At 41.2% G+C, this 24,725-nt stretch overlaps 2 protein-coding genes across 2 annotated transcripts in view; one reads left to right on the forward strand and one right to left on the reverse strand.

Moving 5' to 3' along the window:
• Window positions 1-24,725, reverse strand: part of LOC117406085 (propionyl-CoA carboxylase alpha chain, mitochondrial-like) — a 165,846-nt gene that overhangs the window by 25,950 nt on the left and 115,171 nt on the right. The window contains exon 21 of the mRNA XM_034009842.3: window positions 22,842-22,895. Within this exon, the coding sequence (XP_033865733.1) occupies window positions 22,842-22,895 (54 nt within the window). The remainder of the gene's footprint in view (window positions 1-22,841; window positions 22,896-24,725) is intronic.
• Window positions 1,991-7,928, forward strand: LOC131737924 (uncharacterized). Its single transcript, XM_059029997.1, has 2 exons — window positions 1,991-5,904; window positions 7,379-7,928. Exons 1-2 carry the CDS (start codon window positions 2,815-2,817, stop codon window positions 7,445-7,447), a joined length of 3,159 nt encoding a protein of 1,052 aa, XP_058885980.1. The 5' UTR covers window positions 1,991-2,814; the 3' UTR covers window positions 7,448-7,928.

Raw genomic sequence — 24,725 nt, forward strand, 5'->3', positions numbered from 1 at the left:
TAGCCAATTTAAACAGGTAACGCATTTACTGCTCAAGAGGAAATAAATGTGATAATGTACAGAACCACACCAATCCTTTGCTATAGAGAGTAGATCAACTTTAAATATACTGTGGTTAGTTTTTTTGACAACAACTTAAAAAAACCTTAAGAATATTTCTTAGAGCAAATTAGTCAGATTCTTCCATGATTTATAAAAAACTAAGTTTGGTTGCTGTACTGTAACCAGGGCAATGCTGGCACAACAATACTATAAACACAAATAGAACTGCAGTAACCAAACATATAAACTTAGAACATGACCTTGTCTATCTGAAAGAAATTCACATTTTTAAGTGCTGTTGTATTTAATGATTAACCTCAGGACCAGACCCCAAATTGACCTACCATTTCAAAGCTGGGGTGATGCCACAGCAAATCTGCACTGTGACAACCGAGCATTTTGATTTACAATAATCAAAAGAGCCAAAGGCTAGTTATAAAGATGGCATCCATGTACTCAAAGCTGAGAATCTGCATTAACAGATACTATATTACACCAGGAGTGGACATTTGGAGAAAAACAAAAACTGAATATGCATTTTTAAATTAGGACTGGTGTTTATGGTCCCAGGTAATCTGCTGTAGCTGGTGATATTGTCCACCCTATGCACTAGACAGCCTCAGGAAGATATGTCAGCAATTGGGACTGTTTTTCTTTGCTTGCATAAGTGTCAAGGTTTGTCTTCATTTTTATGACAAGGAGAAAAGAAAAAAAACACAACAACTTGGGTTTAGCAAGAAGCAGTGAATTGAACTCTCCAAATGATTTCTTACCAGGGTTGGAACATCTACCTGTGATCAAACTCTGCATGATGCACTCTGCCTTTCGGTCTTCCAGTGTACTGCAGTCCAAGTATTTGATCATTTCATTGACCTGTCTCAGCATCAATTAAATAATTAGGGACCTGGCTGGGAAAAGGCTATGGGATGGAATGGACCGAAATAGAGCCACAGGTTGGAAACCTCTCCTCCTGGCGTTACCTTACAGTTATTATTATTTGTTTATTTAGCAGACGCCTTTATCCGAGGCGACTTACTAGGGTGTGTGAACTATGCAACAGCTGCAGAGTCATTTACAACTACGTCTCACCCGAAAGACAGAGCACAAGGAGGTTAAGTGACTTGCTCAGGGTCACACAATGAGTCAGTGGCTGAGGTGGGATTTGAACCGGGGACCTCCTGGTTACAAGCCCTTTTCTTTAACCACTGGACCAGAATGTATACAGAAGTTTAATTACTTTGTATTAAATGACCTGTAACACCTGAAAATGATGGTCACAGATTCATATGAATTCCAATATTACTTCATAGTAGAACAACTGGATATCTTTTTTTGCGTGTAGTTATTTTCTAATAAATGTTATAGTTATACGGATAACCTTTTTTCGTGACACATTCATAATGAATTCAAGCAGAATAACACCATAGGAATAACAGCTAATCCATTAGAATTCATATGCAGCCATTATTTAGAACTGTTAACAAACTACAATTAATAGTATCCTACTGTACATATGTGAGAATAGTAGTCCTTTTAACATTATGATACTACCATTCAGCAGACCATACTGTACAGTAAGCCAAAGCCATCCATTACACAGACAGTACAGTAACTACATGAACTATCAAACGCTAAACTCTCAACCACACAGGAAGCAATTCAAGCAGTTTCCTGGCCCCTGTAATGCAAGCACAGCTCTAATTAATGGGGATGATAAGCCCGAGTTGAGAGACAGACAAAGATAAAGCAATTAAGAGGGCGATTTTGCTGGGGCGCTGTGTGGTTATTAATAGTGCAGGTGTAGAGGTGGAGACTGGACTGGTCGGAGGCCACAGATGACCACAAACTGCTGAACAAGGAGGTAATTACACCACAAAGGTAATTTACTGGAGTAAGTGCTACTTTCACATCACAGAGACTGCCTGCAATTAACTGTGGAGGCCTGTAACAGGGAGAGACCTGGACTGGCCGTCTGACGCATGCGCGATGCTGCAGGAAGGGGGCGGCAGTCCCGTTGGGTCTGCCTGCCAGTCATGGCGGTGACACGGAGAGGTGGGGAAGAGGGGGTGTGTGCTTTTCCCCTCTCTGAGTGGCTGGGAGGCGGACTTTAATGGGATTGCTAACCTATAAAGTAACACTCTGTTGTTTCCTCAGATCTGCCCCTTTAAACTGGAACAGCGAGCAAGGCGGTCTCGCTTTGCCTACCAACAGACGGGAGGATAACAAACGCCCGGAAAGAAAATCAAAGAAAATAATTTTAAAGAAAGAAAGGGGAAAGTGCGGGATCATTGGGCAGCCCCAGTATTTGTTATAGTGAGACAGCAGAGTGTAGGACGGAGTCCCGGGTCGTACGGGTAGCGGCGACTGGGGAGATTCACGCTGCGAAGTGCAGCACATTTATTTTGTAGTTTTTCCTTACTGTGCTTTATTTTCCCTGTTTCTTTTTGCCTTTTTCGTTTGTTATAATTTGTGAGCACCTGCGAGTGCGGGACTGCAGCTGAGTACCCTGCCGTGGTATTCCCCGTTGGTTCTGGATACCATAGCTGGTAGCCAGACCACGGACCACAAGCGCCCTCTACGGGCTCAACGAAATCGGTACACCTCACCAGAGTACCAAAAGAAAATAATAAAACTGAGCACCTGTGTGGTGTTGTCAACTACCATTTCTGTCTCCCGTGTCAGTGAATACCCGCACCCTCCCACACGTGGTGTCAGAAGTGGGATTCACTGGCACTGCCCAAACAAAGCAGTGCACCCACCAAAGGAGAAGGAATGGATGCCGTCCAATTTGCGGCCATGATGGACCTCCTGCGCCAGACCCTAACTGCTGCGGTGCAGGGGGCTGCTCGACCGGCAGGTCCTGACCCCAGGTTACAGAGACCCACAAAGATGACAGCCGAGGATAAACCCGAAGCCTACCTGGAGGTGTTTGAGGCCATGGCGACCTCGGCCGGGTGGGCTCAGGCACAATGGGCCAGCTACCTCTTGCCCCAGCTGACGGGAGAGGCACAGGCAGCAGCGAGAACGCTATCCCCTGAGAGGATGATGGACTACCCCGCGCTGAAAGCGGCCATCCTTAACCGCGTGGGGGCTACCCCAGAGGGGTACCGGCGAAAGTTCCGGGAGGAACGGTTCTCCGCAGAGGAGCATCCCAGAACGATCGCGCATCGTTTAAAGGATTACGCCATGGGCTGGCTGAACCCCGACGCGAGTACCAAAGCCAGGATAGTGGAGGTGATCGTGGTGGAGCGCTTCCTGGAGTGCTTGGCACCGGCACCTCGGCTGTGGGTGCAACGGCAGGCACCTGCCACTCTAGATCGGGCGGTCGAGTTGGCGGAACAGTACCAGGCAGCAGAGCCAACGCCAGCAAGACTGCCTGGAAGGAGTACAATTGCTGTATCACCCCCTCCACTGGCCCCGGAGAAGGCGAAGGGACTGGGGGGAAGGGGTAGACAGGTATTTGGACGGGGGGTGTCGGCGGGAGCTCCCGGCCCGGGAACTGGGGCAGGGTGGGGTTACCCACGGGCTGCCGCGGTGTCGGACCGGGGTCTCGCGCGGCCACCTTACCGTCGAGCCCCTTTGATGGCTCCAGTGTTTCCACCCCTTGTTGAAGCTCCGGGACGAGAAACCAGCCCACCAAGGTGTTGGACGTGCAGGGAGGTGGGCCACATCGCGCGGGACTGCCCCGTGATGGAATGTGACCTCAGCCGACCAGGTAAGCATGTTCAATTACCTCAGTCACTCCAGCAGACGGGTTTTGTTATTCCTGTAACCGTGGATGGTACACAAACCCAGGCGCTCCTGGATTCAGGGTGTGGTCAGTCCCTAATACAGGATAGCCTAATCTCACCGGGGCATAAACAAATATTGGGTCGGGTGCATATTAAATGTATTCATGGGGATGTACGCTCTTATCCTAAGGTTAGCATAACGATGAAAATTGGCCAGCAGATGACACAGGTGCAGGTGGGGTTGTGCCCTCGATTGCCGGTCCCGGTAGTTCTGGGACGGGACTGTGGGCAATTCAAAAGTTGGTTGGCTGCCCTGACGGCCCCGTCCTCCCTATTGGCTAAGAAAGAGGAAGTAATTGGAGAGATCTTTCCCTTTCGCGACCCGGAGTGGTTTTGTCATAAATTTAAACCCCGTAAAACTAAACGGGAGCGCCGGGCTGCTAAGAATGAGGGCTGGCAGTGGAAGGGGCTTGAGAAGTTTCAGGTGGGGGCGATTGGTGAAGAGTCTGGGGGGGAGACCGCGGAGCCAGCGCAGGGGTCTGGTTCGGCTGCCTCCGCTCAGGACCGACCTGATCCCGAGCTGGAAGCCATGGGAGCTGATTTTTTAGCTCGTTCCCGTGACTTCCGACTCGAGCAAGGGCGTGACGACGTGCTGGGCAGGCTCTTTGACCAAGCAGCGGTGGTTAATGGTCGGGTGGTCGAGCCCAGGCGCGCCGCCACGTACCCTCACTTTGAAATCGCTCGAGACCTCCTGTACCGTGTTGACAAATTGCCCCAGACCGGGGAAGTGCGTCACCAGTTGCTGATTCCTCATCCCTTTAAGGAGGATTTACTGCGGCTGGCTCACGCTATTCCTTTGTCTGGTCATCTGGGTAGGGATAAGACTAAAGCAAGGCTTGTGTCACGGTTCTACTGGATGGGGCTGGATGGTGACGTCAGACGTTTTTGCGAACGTTGTGGGGAGTGTCAGAAGGCTAGTCCTAGAGCCGTCCCACGAGCCCCACTGGTGCCGTTGCCCCTAGTGGAAGCTCCGTTTGAGCGTATTGGAATGGATTTGGTTGGGCCGCTGGAGAAGAGTGCGGCGGGATACACACACCTATTGGTCATTCTGGATTACGCCACGCGTTATCCCGAGGCCATTCCCCTTCGCTCTGCCTCAGCCAAATCTGTTGCCAACGAGCTTGTGAAGGTCTTTTCCCGAGTAGGGATTCCCAAAGAAATACTAACCGACCAAGGCACCAACTTTATGTCCCGACTAATCCGCGGAACATGTAAACTTTTGGGGATTAAGACCATTAGGACCTCGGTGTTTCATCCTCAGACCGATGGTCTTGTGGAGCGTTTTAATAAAACCCTTAAGAACATGTTGCGCAGATTTATTAATAGTGATGTGCGTTACTGGGACCAGCTGATTCCTCCCCTTCTCTTTGCGATCAGAGAGGTACCCCAGGCTTCCACGGGTTTTTCGCCATTCGAGCTGCTGTATGGGCGAAGACCCCGGGGTGTGCTCGATCTGGTCCGAGAGATGTGGGAGGAACAGCAGGACAATTCGACTAATACAGTCCGGTATGTGTTGGACCTGCGCAAACGTCTTGAGTCTGTGGGAAAATGGGCGCATGACAATTTGCAGCAGGCTCAGCACAGACAGGAGACGCAATACAACCGAGGAGCCCGGTTGCGCACATTTCAGCCGGGGGATAAAGTACTTCTATTATTACCCAGTTCTGAGTCGAAACTTCTGGCTAAGTGGCAAGGACCCTTTGAGGTTACACGCCGGGTTGGGAAGGTGGACTATGAGATCTGCCAGCCGGAGCGACGGAGAGAGAAACACATTTATCATATAAACCTCTTGAAGCCCTGGCTGCAACCGGAGGCATTGGTAGTGGCGCAGGCAGATGACGTCACAGACCTGGGACCTGATCTTTCTGTGGTGGCGAAAACAGGGTCGGTACAGATTGCAGAAAATCTGACACCAACACAGAAATGTCAGGCTCGGGCCCTTGTGACGGAATTTCCTGATGTGTTTTCTCCCGTCCCGGGCCGGACTCGAGTAGCCCACCATCACATTGAGACTGAGCCGGGGGCGCTAGTTCGCCAGAGGCCGTACCGCATACCTGAGCGCAAGAGACAGGTAATAAAAACGGAAATTGACGAAATGCTCAGACTGGGGGTAATAGAGGAGTCCCAAAGTGACTGGAACAGTCCGATTGTTTTAGTGGATAAGCCGGACGGGTCCACACGATTTTGTATTGACTTTAGGCGAGTTAATGAAAAATCGAGGTTTGACGCTTATCCTATGCCCCGGGTAGATGAATTGCTGGAGCGTCTAGGCACGGCTCATTTTATGACGACACTGGATTTAACGAAGGGGTACTGGCAGATACCCCTGACCCCGGAATCCAGAGAGAGGACGGCGTTTTCGACTCCCTTCGGGTTATACCAATTTAGGACCATGCCCTTTGGGTTGCACGGAGCACCAGCCACTTTTCAGCGGATGATGGATCGCATTTTGCGGCCCCATCAGCAGTACGCCGCTGCTTACATAGATGACGTGGTTATCCACAGTGAGGATTGGCCGAGTCATCTGTGTAAGGTAGCGGCGGTATTGCAATCCTTGCGGGAGGCTGGGCTCACTGCTAACCCAAAGAAATGTGCCATTGGGAAGAGTGAGTCGGAGTATTTGGGGTATCGAGTAGGGGGCGGCCAGATCAGACCGCTGATTGCTAAGGTGAAAGCCTTGGCTGACTGGCCGGTCCCTACGACCAAAACCCAGGTGCGCTCTTTCTTGGGACTAGCGGGCTATTACAGGAAGTTCATTCCGAACTTTGCCACGCTCGCTGCTCCCTTGACAGACCTCACCCGGAAGGCTGCCCCAAATACGGTTCAGTGGACGGAGCCGTGCCAGAGGGCCTTTCTCGCTCTGAAGCGAAGGCTGTGTAGCAAGCCAGTGCTATGCAGTCCTGATTTCAGCAAGAGGTTCACCCTGCAGACGGATGCGTCAGAGACAGGTCTCGGGGCAGTGTTGTCTCAGGAGGTGCGGGGAAGCGAGCACCCGGTCCTGTATATCAGCAGGAAGCTCCTTCCCCGTGAAAAGAACTATAGTACCATCGAGAAGGAGTGTCTCGCGGTAAAATGGGCAGTCGAGTCACTCCGGTACTACCTCCTGGGGCGACACTTCACCCTGGTGACAGATCATGCCCCCTTGGCATGGCTTCACCGGATGAAAAATAACAATGCCAGAATCACGCGGTGGTACTTGGCCCTGCAGCCCTATGCCTTCAGGGTTGTCCACCGAGCAGGTAAGCTCCATCTAAATGCTGATTTTTTCTCTCGGGAAGGCATGGGGGTGTAGGATTTCGAATGGACCGGTGGTGCCATTCTGGGGGGGAGGATATGTAACAGGGAGAGACCTGGACTGGCCGTCTGACGCATGCGCGATGCTGCAGGAAGGGGGCGGCAGTCCCGTTGGGTCTGCCTGCCAGTCATGGCGGTGACACGGAGAGGTGGGGAAGAGGGGGTGTGTGCTTTTCCCCTCTCTGAGTGGCTGGGAGGCGGACTTTAATGGGATTGCTAACCTATAAAGTAACACTCTGTTGTTTCCTCAGATCTGCCCCTTTAAACTGGAACAGCGAGCAAGGCGGTCTCGCTTTGCCTACCAACAGACGGGAGGATAACAAACGCCCGGAAAGAAAATCAAAGAAAATAATTTTAAAGAAAGAAAGGGGAAAGTGCGGGATCATTGGGCAGCCCCAGTATTTGTTATAGTGAGACAGCAGAGTGTAGGACGGAGTCCCGGGTCGTACGGGTAGCGGCGACTGGGGAGATTCACGCTGCGAAGTGCAGCACATTTATTTTGTAGTTTTTCCTTACTGTGCTTTATTTTCCCTGTTTCTTTTTGCCTTTTTCGTTTGTTATAATTTGTGAGCACCTGCGAGTGCGGGACTGCAGCTGAGTACCCTGCCGTGGTATTCCCCGTTGGTTCTGGATACCATAGCTGGTAGCCAGACCACGGACCACAAGCGCCCTCTACGGGCTCAACGAAATCGGTACACCTCACCAGAGTACCAAAAGAAAATAATAAAACTGAGCACCTGTGTGGTGTTGTCAACTACCATTTCTGTCTCCCGTGTCAGTGAATACCCGCACCCTCCCACAAGGCCAAACAATTGAACATGTGTCACTCTGCACGTGAAACAGGCTGGCAGGACTGAGGGCAGTGCACACTTGTAGAAACACAACCTGCATTCACACATTACTTAGTTTAAAAAAATCAAAATTTGAAACACACCAGGAACCATGACACATTATCTACATAGTGGCCCCTACATATAGCTGTATAAAACTGGCATAAATGTGTTGAGAACAATTACATAGCTACAATTTCCTGCAACCTGAGTAGAGATCAATACTTTTGGGAGTAAAATCGTCTTTTTTTTTTTTTTTTTTAATAGCATGTATTAAAAAAAAAAACACCCTTTTTTTTTTTTAAATGGTCTGCCTATCCTTAATGTCCCCCTGCTTCTCAGTCTACAGTGGAGTGTGCACTATACTGGTTTATGCTTTGTGGGCAGCAGTGTGGAGTAGTGGTTAGGGCTCTGGACTCTTGACCGGAGGGTTGTGGGTTCAATCCCTGGTCGGGGACACTGCTGTTGTACCCTTGAGCAAGGTACTTTACCTAGATTGCTCCAGTAAAAACCCAACTGTATAAATGGGTAATTGTTTGTAAAAATAATGTGATATCTTGTAACAGTTGTAAGTCGCCCTGGATAAGGGCGTCTGCTAAGAAATAAATAATAATAATAATAATAATAATAATAACAACTGGTTTAAATTCAATCAGGGGACCAAATATATTGAATTAATTGAGTCCTGCACTAATTACCACCACTGGTTAATGGGCTTCTGAGCATATACATGCTATGTTTGCCTTACTTAATGCAGTTTGCACTGGTCACTTGCTCCATTACGCAAATATAGAATAGGTCGGCCAGGGTGTCTTCGGCTCACCGCGCACCAGCGACCCCTGTAATCTGGCCGGGCGCCTGCAGGCTTGCCTGTAAGCTGCCCAGAGCTGCGTTGTCCTCCGACGCTGTAGCTCCGGGCTGGCTGCATGGCGGGCCTGCAGAGGAAAAGAAGCGGTCGGCTGACGGCACATGCTTCAGAGGACAGCGTGTGTTCGTCTTCGCCGCTCCCAAGTCAGGGGTGGTAGTGGTGGGCTGAGCCTAAATACAATAGGTCATTTCAAATTGGGAGAAAAAAAGGGGTAAAAATTAATTGGCAACTACTAAATTTATATAAAAAAAAAAATTTAAAAAAAGATTGATTAGGACTTAATTACCAGTGTAAAGAAAATGTTTAATGTCTGGCCCATTTCATGTTTTTTTTTTTTTTATGCAGAAAATACTCACAATTGCTTACTCAGTGGGCCCCTGCAGATTCCAGACCTACAGAGTGTAATTAGGACACACTACAGTAAATTAAGTTGCCTATACTGTTCATTTTTTCCTTTTTTTTCTCACATCCTTAATAATTAACATTTACAATTTATAACCTTCTGAGGTTAAACCTCTTAAGAAATGCATTCAGAATTAATTTCTCCTTTGTAGAAAGAAAAGTTGGTGGGGCAAACATTTTACAAATTGAGACTACCTCCCAACCTATTAACCTTGTCCTGTGACCTGAGTACACAGATTACATAATCATGTCGAATGTCAAAGGATCGTGAGAAGCCCCCGTCCATTATTCAGGAATATCGTTGCACTGCTAACAAGTTCATCAGGCCTGACACACAGACTGGAAATGGGGAGAGAATTTTTCAAGCAGCAGCTTCAGCTATATAAACAAAGGCTAACCACCTGAGACTACATGGGACAGGATATGGGCTACATATAGCAACCATGAACCAGCAAACAAGAATAGCAGGAAAGCTGCTCAAGTTGCTGCAGCACTGTCCTTTGAAGTCAACCATTTTCACTATTATAATACTCGAGGCAAAAATCTTTGAAGGCAGGTTATCCTCTGCGGCGTTGTGTCCTGTTGTGAACGAATTGTTTCCTTTTTCTCTTTGTTTTTATTTTTTGTTGAAACTGACACTTTTTTTTCTTTTTTGTAAATTTAGTCGTTGCCAATTATTTTTATTATTTTCTCCCCAATTTGAAATGGCCAATTATTTTTTAAGCTCAGCTCACCGCAACCACCCCTGCGCTGACTCGGGAGGGCGAAAACGAACACACACTGTCCTCCGAAGCGTGTGCCGTCAGCCGACCACTTTTTTTCACACTGCAGACTCACCATGCAGCCACCTCAGAGCTACAGCGTTGGAGGACAACACAGCTCTCGGGCAGTTTTACAGGCAAGCCCGCAGGCGCCTGGCCAGACTACAGGGGTCGCTGGTGCGCGGTGAGCCGATGACACCGTGGCTGACCTAACCCTCCCTCCCCCCGGGCGATGCTCGGCCAATTGTGCGCCTCCCCGTGGGAGCTCCCAACCACGGTCGGCTGTGAAATAGCCTGGACTCGAACTCGCGACGTCCAGACTTTAGAGCGCATCCTGCACTCCATGTGGAGCGCCTTTACTGGATGCGCCACTCGGGAGCCCCAAAACTGACACTCTTAATTGTTCTCCTTGCGAGCGGCAGGCCTTAAAAAGCTAAAACAACACTGCCAGCAAAATCTGTCATCTGCGGTCAGGTGCCTCGTACAACTGAAATGTATTACAGTGTCAAGTCAGTGTTGCAGGTGACACAAGCTCTAATTCTCAAGTACCACCAAAAACCATCTAACAGGACTGTTAGCCATTTATAGCCCTATTATCATAACAGAGGAGATGTAGAATGAGATTTGAAGAGCAAGGCAACACAAAAAATCTTCAAGGACACAAAAGTATTTTTTTTTTTACTTGTATATCAATTCATCATGCACACTTAATTTTACCAGATATTGTATTATAAATTAAATCTGGGAAGTGTATTTGCTAGACCTGGGAAAGGGTCTTAAACTTAAGCACAAACTTCATGCACTCTAGATTCATGGTGGCAACAAAGGTCAACATTTTTATGGTGCTGATCAGATGTTGATAACCTCAAACATCCTCCCCTTCTCCGTATTTGCAAACATGTTGACAGATGTCAGAATCACAACCACTGCATCAATGTTGACATCTGCTGTTACCAAGAAAGATAATTAGGTGGGACTCAATGGGCAAACCAGCTTGTTGTGCAGTGGGCAATTTAACTTGAGGCAACTTTTATATTAAAAAAAAAAAAAAAAAAATATTAAAGTTGTTCCAATGCCTACCAGACAATAAAACAGGGTAGAAGCTTGACTTGTTATTATCATCTGTTAAATAAATAAAAAAGGTCAGAAGAATCCCTCATTCCAAATGTTGAATGACAACAGGCTGTTTTCCATTGCGATGGCTGTGAAGAGAGGCCAGGCCTCAAGCCGATTGAGGCATTACCTGAACTGTTTTTTGTTTTTTTTTCAATCTGTTGTAAAAAATATGGACAGTGCTGATCAATCGGAAGCTGGGTTATGGTGTCCACTGCTTGTTGAACACAGCTGTCAAGAGTGAGTGTAACCAGCAGAACATAATCTTCCTAAAACGCCAAGAGATCTTGCAGCACTAACAGTGTTGTCGGTAATGGACTCAAATGTAGTTCACCACTGCATTGGGAGCCCTGACCTACACGAAGGAATCCCAAATTCAATCTTGATATTCATCCAAGCTTACAAGAAGTGAAAACTCATATTATGTCGTGTGGATTGCAGTCTAAACTGTCAATTTGTGGTTTGAAGAACAAAGTAGAGATTTCACAAAGCGGAGGATCAAGGGGAACCCTAAACTAATTATTTAGGTTGGATAGCATATGATTTAATTGCATACGCATAAAAAAACAACAAGACATAACCCTGGACAGCTGCTGAGAATATTCGAAAAAGGCATACTGTACAGTAAATTATTAATGCACAATTGATCTCAGTGCTAGCAGCTAAGCATTGTTTTCCACAGGTTTCTGGCTATATTACCAATGGATCATGTTTCTCCTGTTGTATTCCCCTGTTCTTACCAGATCTCATATCAGTGTTGAATGCTAGCCAGCAGACGATAAAAGCATGTGTCTCTTCACATTGAGCACATACCATCTTTTTCCAAGTACTTTCTCGCTGCCTGTTCGTCTAATCCCAGTAACCAAGGCTCTACCCTTATATTCTTGCTCCAGTACCATTACAGAGCCAGAAGATACTACCTTAAAGATACTGTTGTTTATGGAAATTATTTTAGAAAGGACAGAGATCCACCATTTTACAGGAATGTGTCAACAGCAGTAACTGGAAAGAGAATTCTAGCACACATCATACCAGAAGCATAAATGTAACCCACAATTCAAAACTTTAAGGCATGAAAATGTTTTATACTGAAACAAAGCGTAATTAATTGAATATCAGTATTACTTAAGAAAAAGAACATTCTACGATGCAGCTGTAGAAAGAGTGCAGGAAATTAGTTCAAATTTGTTGTCTTAATTATAGTATGCTCTGAATAATTGTAAATCCTCTAAACCAGTGTTGCACAAAGTTTTTAAATGCCATCCCCCTTTTTTTAGCATACATTTTGTCGCGCCCCCCACATTAAAAAGTCCAGATTTAGCTAAATACATACGCGTATCACAAATTCAACATTTAAAATCAGTCTAGAAATCTTTTTTTTTTTTTACACTTAGCAAGTGAACATTTAGCTGACATGTTAAACCTGGGTTTCTAACAAATAAATCAGTGAATTTAAATATTTAGTTTACACTTGGTAAGTCAACATTTAGTTAACATTTCTAACAAATAAATATGTGAAAAAATACACATGTAACATTTTTTTTGCACAAGTACATATTACATTTATGCCTATACTAGAACCAGTTGTAGAATCGTAGGCATTTACAATTAGTTATACCTCAGGTTTCAATTATATAAAATTGGTCTGCATTTTAAAGCATTACTGTGCCAGTAAATTGCACATTATCTGAATAATTTAGTTAATACATAGTTGTTTGATGTAATACTCATCAAGTTTATTCTATTCCTGAATGTAAGGTATTGTCCATGTTTTCCTGTGTTTAAGCCAAAGGGCTGGGCCAATAAATGGACACCCAAATAGTTTTCAATTCACAATGAATCATAGTAACACATACTACTGCTAGAGGACACTACTCAATAGTTTGTTAAAGACATGGAGGTAAGCCGCACATGCGGTCCTCATATGGCTGTTCCAATTTCAGTGAACCTTAACTTGTATTCTATGTGACCAGTTTTGTTCAAAGATAGTCTTAAACATGTTATGTGCTTTACAAGATTGTTTAAAAAGGTTTGCAGATGTCCTCTTCACCATGGCATCTTTAGTACAAAAAGTTGAGACACGGGTGGGATGCTGTAACAAAACAGTGTCTGTGTGGTCTTCAAATGGTTTTAAAGGCCTTCAACTTACATATTTTTACACTACACCCGTGACTAACATGAAATACATGGTGAGTTTAGAAATGAACAGCCTCATAAATCTTTTCAAAATAAAAATTCCAGTTAAAATGAAGTTTACAAATATGTTTTAAACTAACATGTGAAAGAAAATATTGTGGTGCATCCATAATGTTTACCTTTTCAATTGTTCTGCATTAATGTCAATGCTGTATTTCTCAAAATGTGAAATAAATGGCATTTTTTCCAAATACTTTTGAAAAGCATGAGCCCACTGAAAAAGATTAAACAAAATGTTGCTCAGCCATTGAAGGAGACAGGTGGCAACACTATAGAATAGTTATGTGAATGGTTGTAAAAGGAGACGGCAGTATTACATAGAAATGTTAGAAAACTGTTTCTTTGGTAGAAACTACTGTACTGTTATGAGCACTATTCCTTTTCTGCTGTTTAAATTTTGGTTTCAGGAACTCGGTCACATTCTAAATGGTCGTGTTTAGAAACTATTATATAAAAGGGATCAATTTTCTCAGTTGTCAGTTTCTTTAGCAAACGAAAAAGGTGTATTTTAGAGTAAATTGCTCAAGAATGACAAAAAGATGAAATGATGCAAATGGTATTGCTTTATAAAATGGTTTAATTTTGAAGCACTTGCTTTTCATTCCTTGAAATGCTTGGTATTTCTTTCCCTTGCCAAAAAAAAAAAAAAAAACAGTTTATGGTGCATTATGACTGGTTCATACAGTATGTAAGTCGTGCAACTACATGAAGATGGTGGTCAGCTGAGTATCGGTTAGGTGTCCCAAGCTGGTCAATTACCTACAGATAATGACGGCTGTGGAGGAATGCCATTATAAAATGAACAAATGTATCTGCGTATTAAGACATTTATATTTTGGTCTGGGTCATTAAGGGTACTTAAAATGTCAGTTGCTGTTTGAAAGTGTTTCAAGATTCTAAAGTCCTGTTGGCTTTTAGAGAGCATCTACCTGTGGGATAATGACTGCTCTAATTGGTGCCTGACTAACCACCACGATCTGTGATGTTTAGAATTGTCTTTAAAAAGTATTATGAAGCACTTAATTTGAAAACAAATGACAAAACTTTACTCGCCATTTTGCTAAACACTTTTCATGTTTTCATGTCTAAATTCATCATTGGTTGGCAAACAAAGTTAGTAAACAGCCAAGCTTTGGCTATTGTCTTCAAACTAAAAAATGCATCAGCTAAAACATGTGTTTACCTTCTACCACAAATCAGTGTCAGAGAAGGTAAAGCAAAAATACCTTATCAAGCATTTGCCTTATGAGATTCTTCAGAGCACAGTAAAGAACTGTCTTAAACCCCTGTCCATGAAATGAGTATCTTTTGGTAATACTTTGAAAACGAATAAGGATATATTGTACAGCGTAGTATCTTGGAAAAAATCCAATCGACACAAAAAATGTTAAAGTCCAAAACCCTGGTAAACTGATTAATAGTAGTTAGGATAGCAAGACAGGGAATTCCTGGAAACAAGATTTACGGGATATCTTAAAAATAACAAAAATATAATTCTAATGGCAATATTCAAATGTGATTCTCTATGCTGGGAAAAGGGGGTCCCAACTGTTGGATCAGTACGCTAACACAGCTGTACAGGTCTGGCACTGGCTACACATACTAGAAATGACGTGTTTAATATACACATCTGTGAATATCCCTGTATTGTTTGGAGCAGTGTACATTCACAAACCACAGTAACATAAGTTGAATGGTTAAAGGGGTGTAAGAACAAAATAACAAAGAGAAGAGCCTGCCAAGAATCCAATCTCAGTCTGTGCACCTGAGGTTTTCTATGGGGGAGAACAGTCCATTTTCTTTCTATGGGCAGCACTCAAAATATCCTCCAGGTAGGATGACCGAGAATTCCAGTTTGATGTGCAATCACTAATCTCCCGTCCAAATAAACAAAGCAGAGTCAGAAGCCAGTCGGGTAATTAAACTTTGACTCCTGTTCGCTGTGATATTATTAGCATTGAGCAGGTCCCTGTGGGAAGTTCACAAGCATCACTGCTTGGGCAGTCTTAGTGCAAAGCTGCACGTTTGAGGGCCAGAACAGGAAATCCCAGTGCTCCACACTGGGCTGGAATACAATACCACCATTAAAATATGAAAGCCAGCTAGGAAGGCGCAAATAAAGTTTTAATTATAGCCCTAAATCAGGCAGAAATCATCAGAACGTTAAATTTAATGTACACTACATCTGTAAAGTGCAAGTTAACTGTTCTAACTTTCCATACCATACATTAGGTGGTAGGTGGGGTGTAAGGCTACAATAAAAGCACATGTCACTGCCAGTTGGTTTGAATCTGCATGATTGTATTTCGTACAGGTTGACAGACATATATCCTGTGTGTGTGGTTTAAGATTCTGTCAGTCTTGTAAGATGAAAAAAAAAAAAAAAAGAAAAAATTCAAGAGGCCACTACCGCTGTTATCTGCTCATAAGTTTTCATTTAAAAGGCATGCTTTAAGTGACAACAGATTTCCCATTCTATGATAAATCTTAAAAAGTACAATCACTGTACATCTACATCTATAGCCAATGCATACATCATGGTATGTATATTGTGAGAACATGATCATCTTTGAAATTACTGAACACTTAAATTTAAAATACTGGCATATATTTATTCATTTTATTGGAAAAACTGCTGTTTCTCTCTCAATCCTATGCCCAGTATGTTCATAGCTGAATATGCAGCAGTGCAGAAGATACCTGTGTCATATTAGATTTCCAATAGCAAGGGGAGAAACATTCTTCCGTACATTAGAAGGGATGCTGCTTAATTCAAAGATCATTTATAAATATTTGTTATATGAACGAATATGAATATGTTAATGGTTGCCAATTAAACCATTTCATGTATTGCTAGTTCAAATATTCAGATATGTTACAGGGAGGTGTATTTAAAAAAACGTGTCGGTCTGCTTTCGGGGGTGCTATAATAAAACCTGTTTTATCACAACTACAGGTGGTAGTATCAAAAACTGTTTTAGCAATTATAGCTAGTATAATCAAAATCAGCTACAGTTGTTTTGCATAAATGAAAGCATTCGTGTGCATACCTAACTTATCGGCTGGGAAATAACATGTACTGTTAAAAAATAATAATCATACCTGCATTAGGTATACTGCATTATAAGACCTCATTAAAAGAACAGAACAGTAAGCATTTTCAATTCTCGATCGATCCCTAAATGTATGCTTATAAGCTAAGCAGCAACAATATTATCTTGTTTTATTAAGGGATCTTCCACAGCTTAGGGGTGCATAATCTTATTAAATAAAGTCTTTCAATCTATGTGTCTATCAATCCATTTATTTACATAAGACAGTGCACAAGGAGGTGCTACAGTCCTTTGACAGAAAAAAAAGAGATTTATTTCCTTGTTCAACAAAGAGTGGTATTTAGTACAATATGAGAAATATGCTTAACAATAACTTGGCTTTCTCATCAATATATTGTAGGAAGCCCATTAGCCACATCAACTTTCTCTTTTGTGCTGACAGTAGGCATTTCAGTATAAATGACCTTCCTGCACAGTATGTGTTACCATAAAAAGAGACAAGAGCTCACTACAAAATTAACGGAACTGCTTAGCATCAAAGCCTTTTATCTGAGGAAGAAGCCAGTGCCAAAGTCAATATTAAGAGTGCAAGAATGTGACGTTGTTTATATTGTCATCACATCACAGGGCTTAGGAGATATTTTAAAATGAACAAAGCCTGTCTTTTCAATTTCCTTCAGGTTTTAGCAAACGATAATTTTCTGCACTAATCTTGCATAATGCTGCGTATTGCTTATGCACTTTCTAGCAAATATCAAATGCATACAAATGGTCTGCCTGGTGTGACAGGGCAATCACAAACTTGAAACTGCTTTAATTGAGTTGGCTGGAACTTAAACCGACGCAGGGGAGATGGCATGAATGCAAGTTCCAGTAAGAAAAGCAGTGTAACCTAATAAACATTTAAAGGAAAACAGATGTATTTCCTAAAGCCAAACATGAACTCCCAGCACCCCAGCGGTGGGATGAATAAATTACACTTTCAAAAGAGAGCTAAAGCCATCATTCTTTTCAACAACACGAGTGATTTGGAAATATAATGAATGTGAGCGCGTTCATTAGGTATTAATTTATTCATTAAATATTAACTCTTATGTCACCCGGTTTGAAGCACTCATGACATCTCTTTCTTGTGGTAAAACAGCTGTGATGTTTCTTTTGCGGTATCGTATCACAGCTGGAGAAGACAGATATTATGCATCCCCTTAGGTGACATCATCACACTTAAACAAGAGGGACATGTATGTGCCCTGGTGTGAGGATCGAGCCATCGGGTTTGTCTTAAAGGTATCATGTTGACCCTAATTGGTTATCTCCTTATCGCCAGCATCCACTTTGAAGAGTGGGATGACAAGGATTATTTTATCATCTCTGTTAGTCATTCTAAATCATGAATATTCACATCTTTCATTGTTGTATTTTTTGAAGGGGGCCACCACGATGACAACCCCCCAAAAATGAATACCTTACACCACGTTTCACCCAACTGTGACCAGAATAGGCTATACTAAGGATTGAAAGAAAAAAAAAAGTCCCAATGTCATCATTTGTTCAAATAACATAGCACACACAACTAGGCAAAAGTTGTATTCTCGTTGGCAGCGAACATCGTTTATCAGACTAGAGATGTGTGGCAAACAGATTTTAGCAAATGTTTGCATACATTTCTGTAGTTGAATGCAGTCCTGAAACAATAGGTGGGATGTTTAGAAAAGGGGATATTTTGCTGTAATCAGGTTTATCCATGTGTAGCACTATCATACCGCCTAAACAAACACCATGGGAGGATGATGCATCTATCATGGAAGGAAGAAAACCGCTGGCGAAAACCAAGTCAATGAGCCATTGTAATACAATGCAGAACAAATAAGATGTGCCTCTGCTTTTAGTCACAAGACACACCTATAAAATCTTATACTAAACATTTAAGTTGAACAGTCTCATGTGGCTGGTGAAAACCAAGCCACCTGGATCCATAATTTGAATTTAAAAAAAACATATCAGTATACAGTAGATAAAACTGTTAAATACACAAAACAAATATAAAACAAGTATATATGTATACAAACACACAAACTATGTAGATATTTAGGAGCACTGGTTATTTAAGAGGTTTAATTAGAAATACAAATAATAATACAAATAATAATACAAATAATAATAATAATAATAATAATAATAATAATAATAATAATAATAATAATAATAACCAACGTGACAACAGATTTCCCATTCCAAAGACTAAGGACAAAGACATCCTCACACTTTAATGAGGACATGGTGATATCAGCACCATTCACAAAGAAGGAAGCCATATTCTCCACAGATTTTTACCCCACTTCACAAAACTGGTATCTGTAGACGGACAGCCTGTTTGTGAAACAGGCTCTTTAAATAGAGACTCTTTAAATAGAGATTCTTTAAATAGAGATGCTTGCCCCCAAGACTTAAGGTTGAGCCACTTATCCGTCAAAGAAACTGGTAATTGATTTGCTAATCTGGGAGAATTTTTTTAAAAAAATTTAAACTTTAAGAATTTTTGGAGTGCAAAAGCAAGCTGGTATTGCTACATTGGCCAACTTCTGAAGGGTTTTGTGGTTTTCATTTACATATAATTACACTTTAATGCAAGCGTGACAAGTGCAAAGACTGTTAAGTGGCAGACAGCACAGGCTGTTCAGGACCCCCTATGATATTGGATGACAAGATGCAGCACAAGCTCCATCTCCTGCTAATTAAACGAATCAATTAAGAGACTATTGTTGCAACTGTGTAACTGATGTTCTATAGTGGCAATAACAACCCCACAGGGAGGTCTTCTACTACATTAAAACGCTGTCCTCTACAACTTCCTCTGATATTATTAGAAACATTTATTTGCGTCTTGCTGTCATGTCAGCTGCAAAGGCAAATTATGGAAATATGTAGACCAGAATGATCCCAGTATGAGATCTGGTTTAGTTCTCAACCTCAGGGGCAACAATCACCGAAATTCCAAAGTTACCCAAAGTTCTTTAATGGCGTGGATATATCCATCAACACAGCAACCATTTAGTCGCAAGGTAAGGGTCACATATTTGCATTTTTTCCTGCTAAGCGAATACAGTTTAAGCAGATAAATTATCATATTACATTTACCCTCCTGAGTTAAACTGATTGAGTTCTAAATTGTTTTAAATGGCTGTCATTAATCCCTTCTATAGGCTAAGTGTTTTTATTCAGAAACTTAATTGTATTGGATCATCAAAGGTCAAATTAATTTCCAGAACAACTTTATAATATACTGTGTTCAAAGGCAAATTAATATTTAGTTAATCCATTATTTCAAAGTCTTGGGTGCCATGTTAATGAAGGTAAAAATGCAAACAAAGTGAAAGAGCAGTTCTTTGTTGGGTAAGAGAAACAGCTACAGTAGTTAATAATGTTTCAAGATTAAAATATATTTTCTGTCACCATACACAAGTGTGGATTCATAAACAAGGGAAAAAAAACACTTACTGTCTTGCAGAGGTTTTATTTACATGAACACATTTAATATGGACTGCTTTTTGGCTGTTTATCAATTCAGACCATCCTAAACTGCAAATGTGCAAATACTTCTTTCTTATTCTGAAATACCCTGTGTAATATATTACAGAAAATACTAGAACAAGTAGGTCACTAACATGCAGCAGATAAGTAAATCACTGTGACCTACATCCACATTATGACACAGTACAAATCCACATCCCCAGTAGAAACGTGCGACAGTTATGGACGGACATGTGCCTCCACATATCCCAGATTCTGATACTTTCGATAACTTTTGTTAATTAAGGAATGCCCTTACCAAGTTTCACCACATCATCTGACAAATGTAGACTACGTACATTGATGCCCATAAGTATTAACACCATGTGGCTTGTCATGAAATGTATGTTTCTTTTAGTATTTATTTTACTACTAAGTGTTTAAAAGTTATGGGTACATTTTCTAAACAGATCAGTTTCAACACCTCAATCCATCAATGAGTTCAGATGACTGGGTTATGGACCCCGTGTTAAAACAGAATCAACATTTGTTGCACGATACAGGGTATCTATACAATAATGTATATAAAAGAAATACCGATACCCGTTTCCCCCGATTCTGACTCAATAAACCTGTGCTATAGAACATATGTGTTCACAATATCGCAACTGAAGAAGAGTTTTTCTAGATAACTGCAAAAATCCAAGTACAGCATATGTACAATGTCTTCATATTCTGATGCTGTCAATAATTTGTAAAATAATGCTCTAACAAAACAAAGCTCAATTGGATAATGTAACAATACAGGTGTGACGCACTGTGACGGGGAGCCCTCCCCTTGTGGATATTATTTATTTATGTATATATGTATTTATTTGTGTTGTTGTTGTTGTTGTTGTTGTTATTATATTGTATGTGTGTGTGGATGGACAAAAGCCGTCCGACATTATTGTTTACTGTTTGAGACAGGCGAAAAGCCGGTCTCGTAAAGTGTAGCTGGCGGGGACGGGGGTTAAATCCCCATCCCAATAAAGCCCATGGGAATGTGGCTGGAGCCTTAATAAAGGTCATTGTTTAAATGGGTAAATAAGGCTCCAGCCACAGTATAAAAGTTCTGAAGAGTTGTGAGGAAAGTGAAGGACAGTAAGAGCGAATGCTACCAAGCCAGCAAACAAAAGGTACTCATTTTTATATATAAATAATTATTTGTTAGTGTTTGTTTTACTTTTGCCAGAGTGCCCTTTTCTTTGTGTATTTTTGTTTAAATCTTTATTTTGTTATTTAAATAAAATACAAGCACAGTCTCGCCGTATAGCCCCGTACCATCCTGTGTTTTTGGTTTAATTTCCTGGCCTGACATCACCACTGCAGCACTCACTGCGACATGCACATATGAAGGTGTGCATCTACTGTGTGGAAAATAAGACAGGTCTCAGGACCAAACACAATTCAATACCCCGATAGCACAGTACTAGCTTATTTATGTCTTTTTTGTTTTACTTTTCTGGAAGGCTTGCAAATAGTAAACTGTTTTGCTAACAATGCACTTGCAGACCTTGTTACAAACCATTGTACAAACTATCAAAATCATTTTCCAAACTAATTCCAACTAGAAGTATTCTAATTTTACGACTTTTTATACCGCAGAACGAGTTCTGGATTCACACAAACAGCATATGAGAAAGACAACACTGCTAACTGTATAGTAAAGAAACAGCAGAATACAATGCAATGCCACTATCATAATAACATAACAGCAATTATATCTTTAAGCAGCGTGCTTAAAAAGGTGCTCTGTTCCTGGTGTTAATTTAAATGCTCCTTTCAGTCCAGGGGTTAACTCTCAGCGGTGTTGCTGGCTATGAGTGTTATACGTTGTCCTTCAACTAGCAACACGAAAAAGGCCAGTGATGTCTCTCTTTATTTTCTGGAGCTGAATTCCTCTGTGCCTCTTGCCTTCATCATGTCAGACGGCTTGGCTAACCCTTGTTTCTTATCAAAAACCAGAAGCAGAACTGTGTTTGCCATCTAGTGTCAGGAAATCAAATGAACCATTTCATCCATGCTGATGCCCCCGTGACAGACAGCCTCGCTGTACTCCCAATCAGCTAGCTCTTAAAACCGTGCTGATGGAAAGGTCAATGGAGTATGTGCTAAGTAGTGCCGTGCTGCTGCCGCTGCACTGCGACTCCAGCTGAATGGATGTCTGGCAGCCAGACAGGCTTGCAAGCAGGGCTCATCAAAGGGACAGGTAGTGTGCAACCTCAGATACTCTACCTATTGCTTATGTATCTAGAACTACCATGGCTATCGTAGTGCATACAAATTAGATCATGATGTTATCGTATTAATATTTTGTTTTGATTGATTTGTTTTCCATTAATTACTACTTCTTATTACAGCAGTACAAGTCTGATTTCCAGTAATGCATACACACAAACACATATATATATATATATATATATATATATATATATATATATATATATATATATATATATATATATATATAAAGAAGAAAGTTTGTGTGTCTGCCTGTTCCTTTATGTATTCGGACCCCACAGGAGCCAGTGCAACCAAACTTTGCATGGCCTCCTCTTTCATCCAGGGGAAGGTTGAGGGCTATGTTTGGAGCCAAAATATTGATCCCCGGGGTACTTTATTTAGTAACCCCATTGCTGGATCACTACAGTAGCCATGTATCTCTGAGCACATTGTGCGACATCCAAGATTGGTAACTTATAGGAAACCATAAGGCTACCGTTCCCCAATTTGTCATGCATGAAATACTGAAATATTGAAATATTTCCCTGGGCAACGCCGGGTACTTCAGCTAGTATATATATGCTATGGCTTTTCCCAATAATAAAAAAAAAAGTAATATCTATATATATATATATATATATATATATATATATATATATATATATATATATATATATATATATATATATATATATTATTTTTTTCCCTCCACTTACCACTGTGCCCAAATACTGTAGACTCATATCTCCACTTGCATCTCTGGAAAGACACTGAAATAAAAAATAAACAAAGAAACTAAATCAATATTTATTAGTGGTGGGCAATGATATGAAAATTGTATATCGATACCGTGACATATTTCGATATCGATAATATCGAAGTCTTCCAAAATACAGAAATATAATAAGAGTTGCAATATCAAACATATATACATATACATATACATATATATATATATATATATATATATATATATATATATATATATATATATATATATATGTTAACAGATATTTACATATGAAAAACAATAACTTACTTTAACTTAGTGGTGCTTTGCTTCACAATATCCATGGAGAAAAACAAGGTCTTTGTCATATACTTGTACTTACTAGAACTGAAGTCTTGCTCTTAATTGTATTAATACTTGTACTGTGATTCTTGAAATGCATTTTTTGTTTATGACTATAAGTCGCCCTGGGTAAGGGTGTTTGCTAAAATAATAAATTATAATATTGTTTTACTATTCCATCATCAGCCACCTCAAAACTGAAATATTTCTACACTTCACAGCGCACAGACTTCAGGGTTGTTATTTTCTAGCCAATCCGGAAGTAATTAAAACTACAGCTGCTCTGCGTATAAATGCTGACTCATGACACCTCTGAAAGTATTAAATACAGTGTCATGCTGAATTTTGCATTATTTTCAAGATGTGTTTTGATGTTTAAAGGTGCACCTCATTTATAATACTGAAAGTTCACATATTAAAAATACATTAATAATAGCGTAACTAATCACACGGACAAAATGCAATGAACTGCTGACGTATGCGCATATCTCAAAATAATGCAGCATGCAAATAGCAGTACTTAAACACCAATCAATGGAATAAAATGGTTAAATAATACTTTAGTGTGTGGTGTTTGCCTACAAGACTAACAATGATTGGTATGTACAGGGTTTGTTGTGTCTTAATATAAAATAAACTGATTATACTGCGTTTGTATTTTTAGCAGTATTAGCAATAAAAAGTATGTCTCTGCGAGCGTACGTGAATTATTATTTTTTTAATCTCACGATATTGTGATATGTAAATTATTATCGATATCGAACTATAAATGTATGTGTGTACAATTTTTTTTTTTTTTAACTGGACAACCTGAAAAAAATATTAAGCAGATAACTTTATTTTCAAAAGCAGATGTACTTACAGAACAGCTACAAAATGTCTGTAGCCTTTTTAGCAAACTGGGCCACCAAAAGTACTAACAGAAGATATTAGAAATGCTAAAGACCAAAGGCATTGAATGGTGTTTATATACAGGTAACACAATATGGAAATATTTTGTATCATATTTTATATGTGGACACATTACCTAGTATGCTTAATGACCATTATTTTCTTCTTAGAGCTTTCTAATACAATACTTGTTTTGTGTAAGCAGAACTACAGAGTTTTCTTGGCTAACGACTTCTATTAAAAGCAAGTTCTCAAAACAGCAGTTCAAAGAAAAAAGGAAAAGAGAACACAAGGTTTAATTGCTGAGGCAGGGTAAATGTTGATACTAAGTTTCATTTGTTTTGAAATGTTTAAGGTCTCAGAAGACGGCACTGAAAAAATAACCACTGACAGTGTCTTTCCAACTACAGCCCTTGCTAGATCACAACTGTTATTAGGAAAGCAGGTCATGAGCTGTCACAATAATCTGAGCTGGTCACAGAAGAAAGAAAGGAGGATTTGCCAAAGCCTGACACATTACAGCAATAATGATTAATGGGGCTTGGAAAATAAGGGAAATCAATTAATATAAATTCTGACAGTTTCATTTTAGTGGAGGAAGTATGGATGCGCACGTCTCTCTGAACCTTCTGCAAAC

The sequence above is a fragment of the Acipenser ruthenus genome, chromosome 9, assembly GCF_902713425.1.
Source record: "Acipenser ruthenus chromosome 9, fAciRut3.2 maternal haplotype, whole genome shotgun sequence".
NCBI classification, from domain to species: domain Eukaryota; kingdom Metazoa; phylum Chordata; class Actinopteri; order Acipenseriformes; family Acipenseridae; genus Acipenser; species Acipenser ruthenus.

Coding starts and splice junctions, on each gene's coding strand:
- LOC131737924 (XM_059029997.1), top strand. CDS start 2,815: ATGGATGCCGTCCAATTTGCGGCCATGATGGACCTCCTGCGCCAGACC. Junction 5,905..7,378: donor TACCTGAGCGCAAGAGACAG/GTAATAAAAACG, acceptor TTGTTTCCTCAG/ATCTGCCCCTTTAAACTGGA.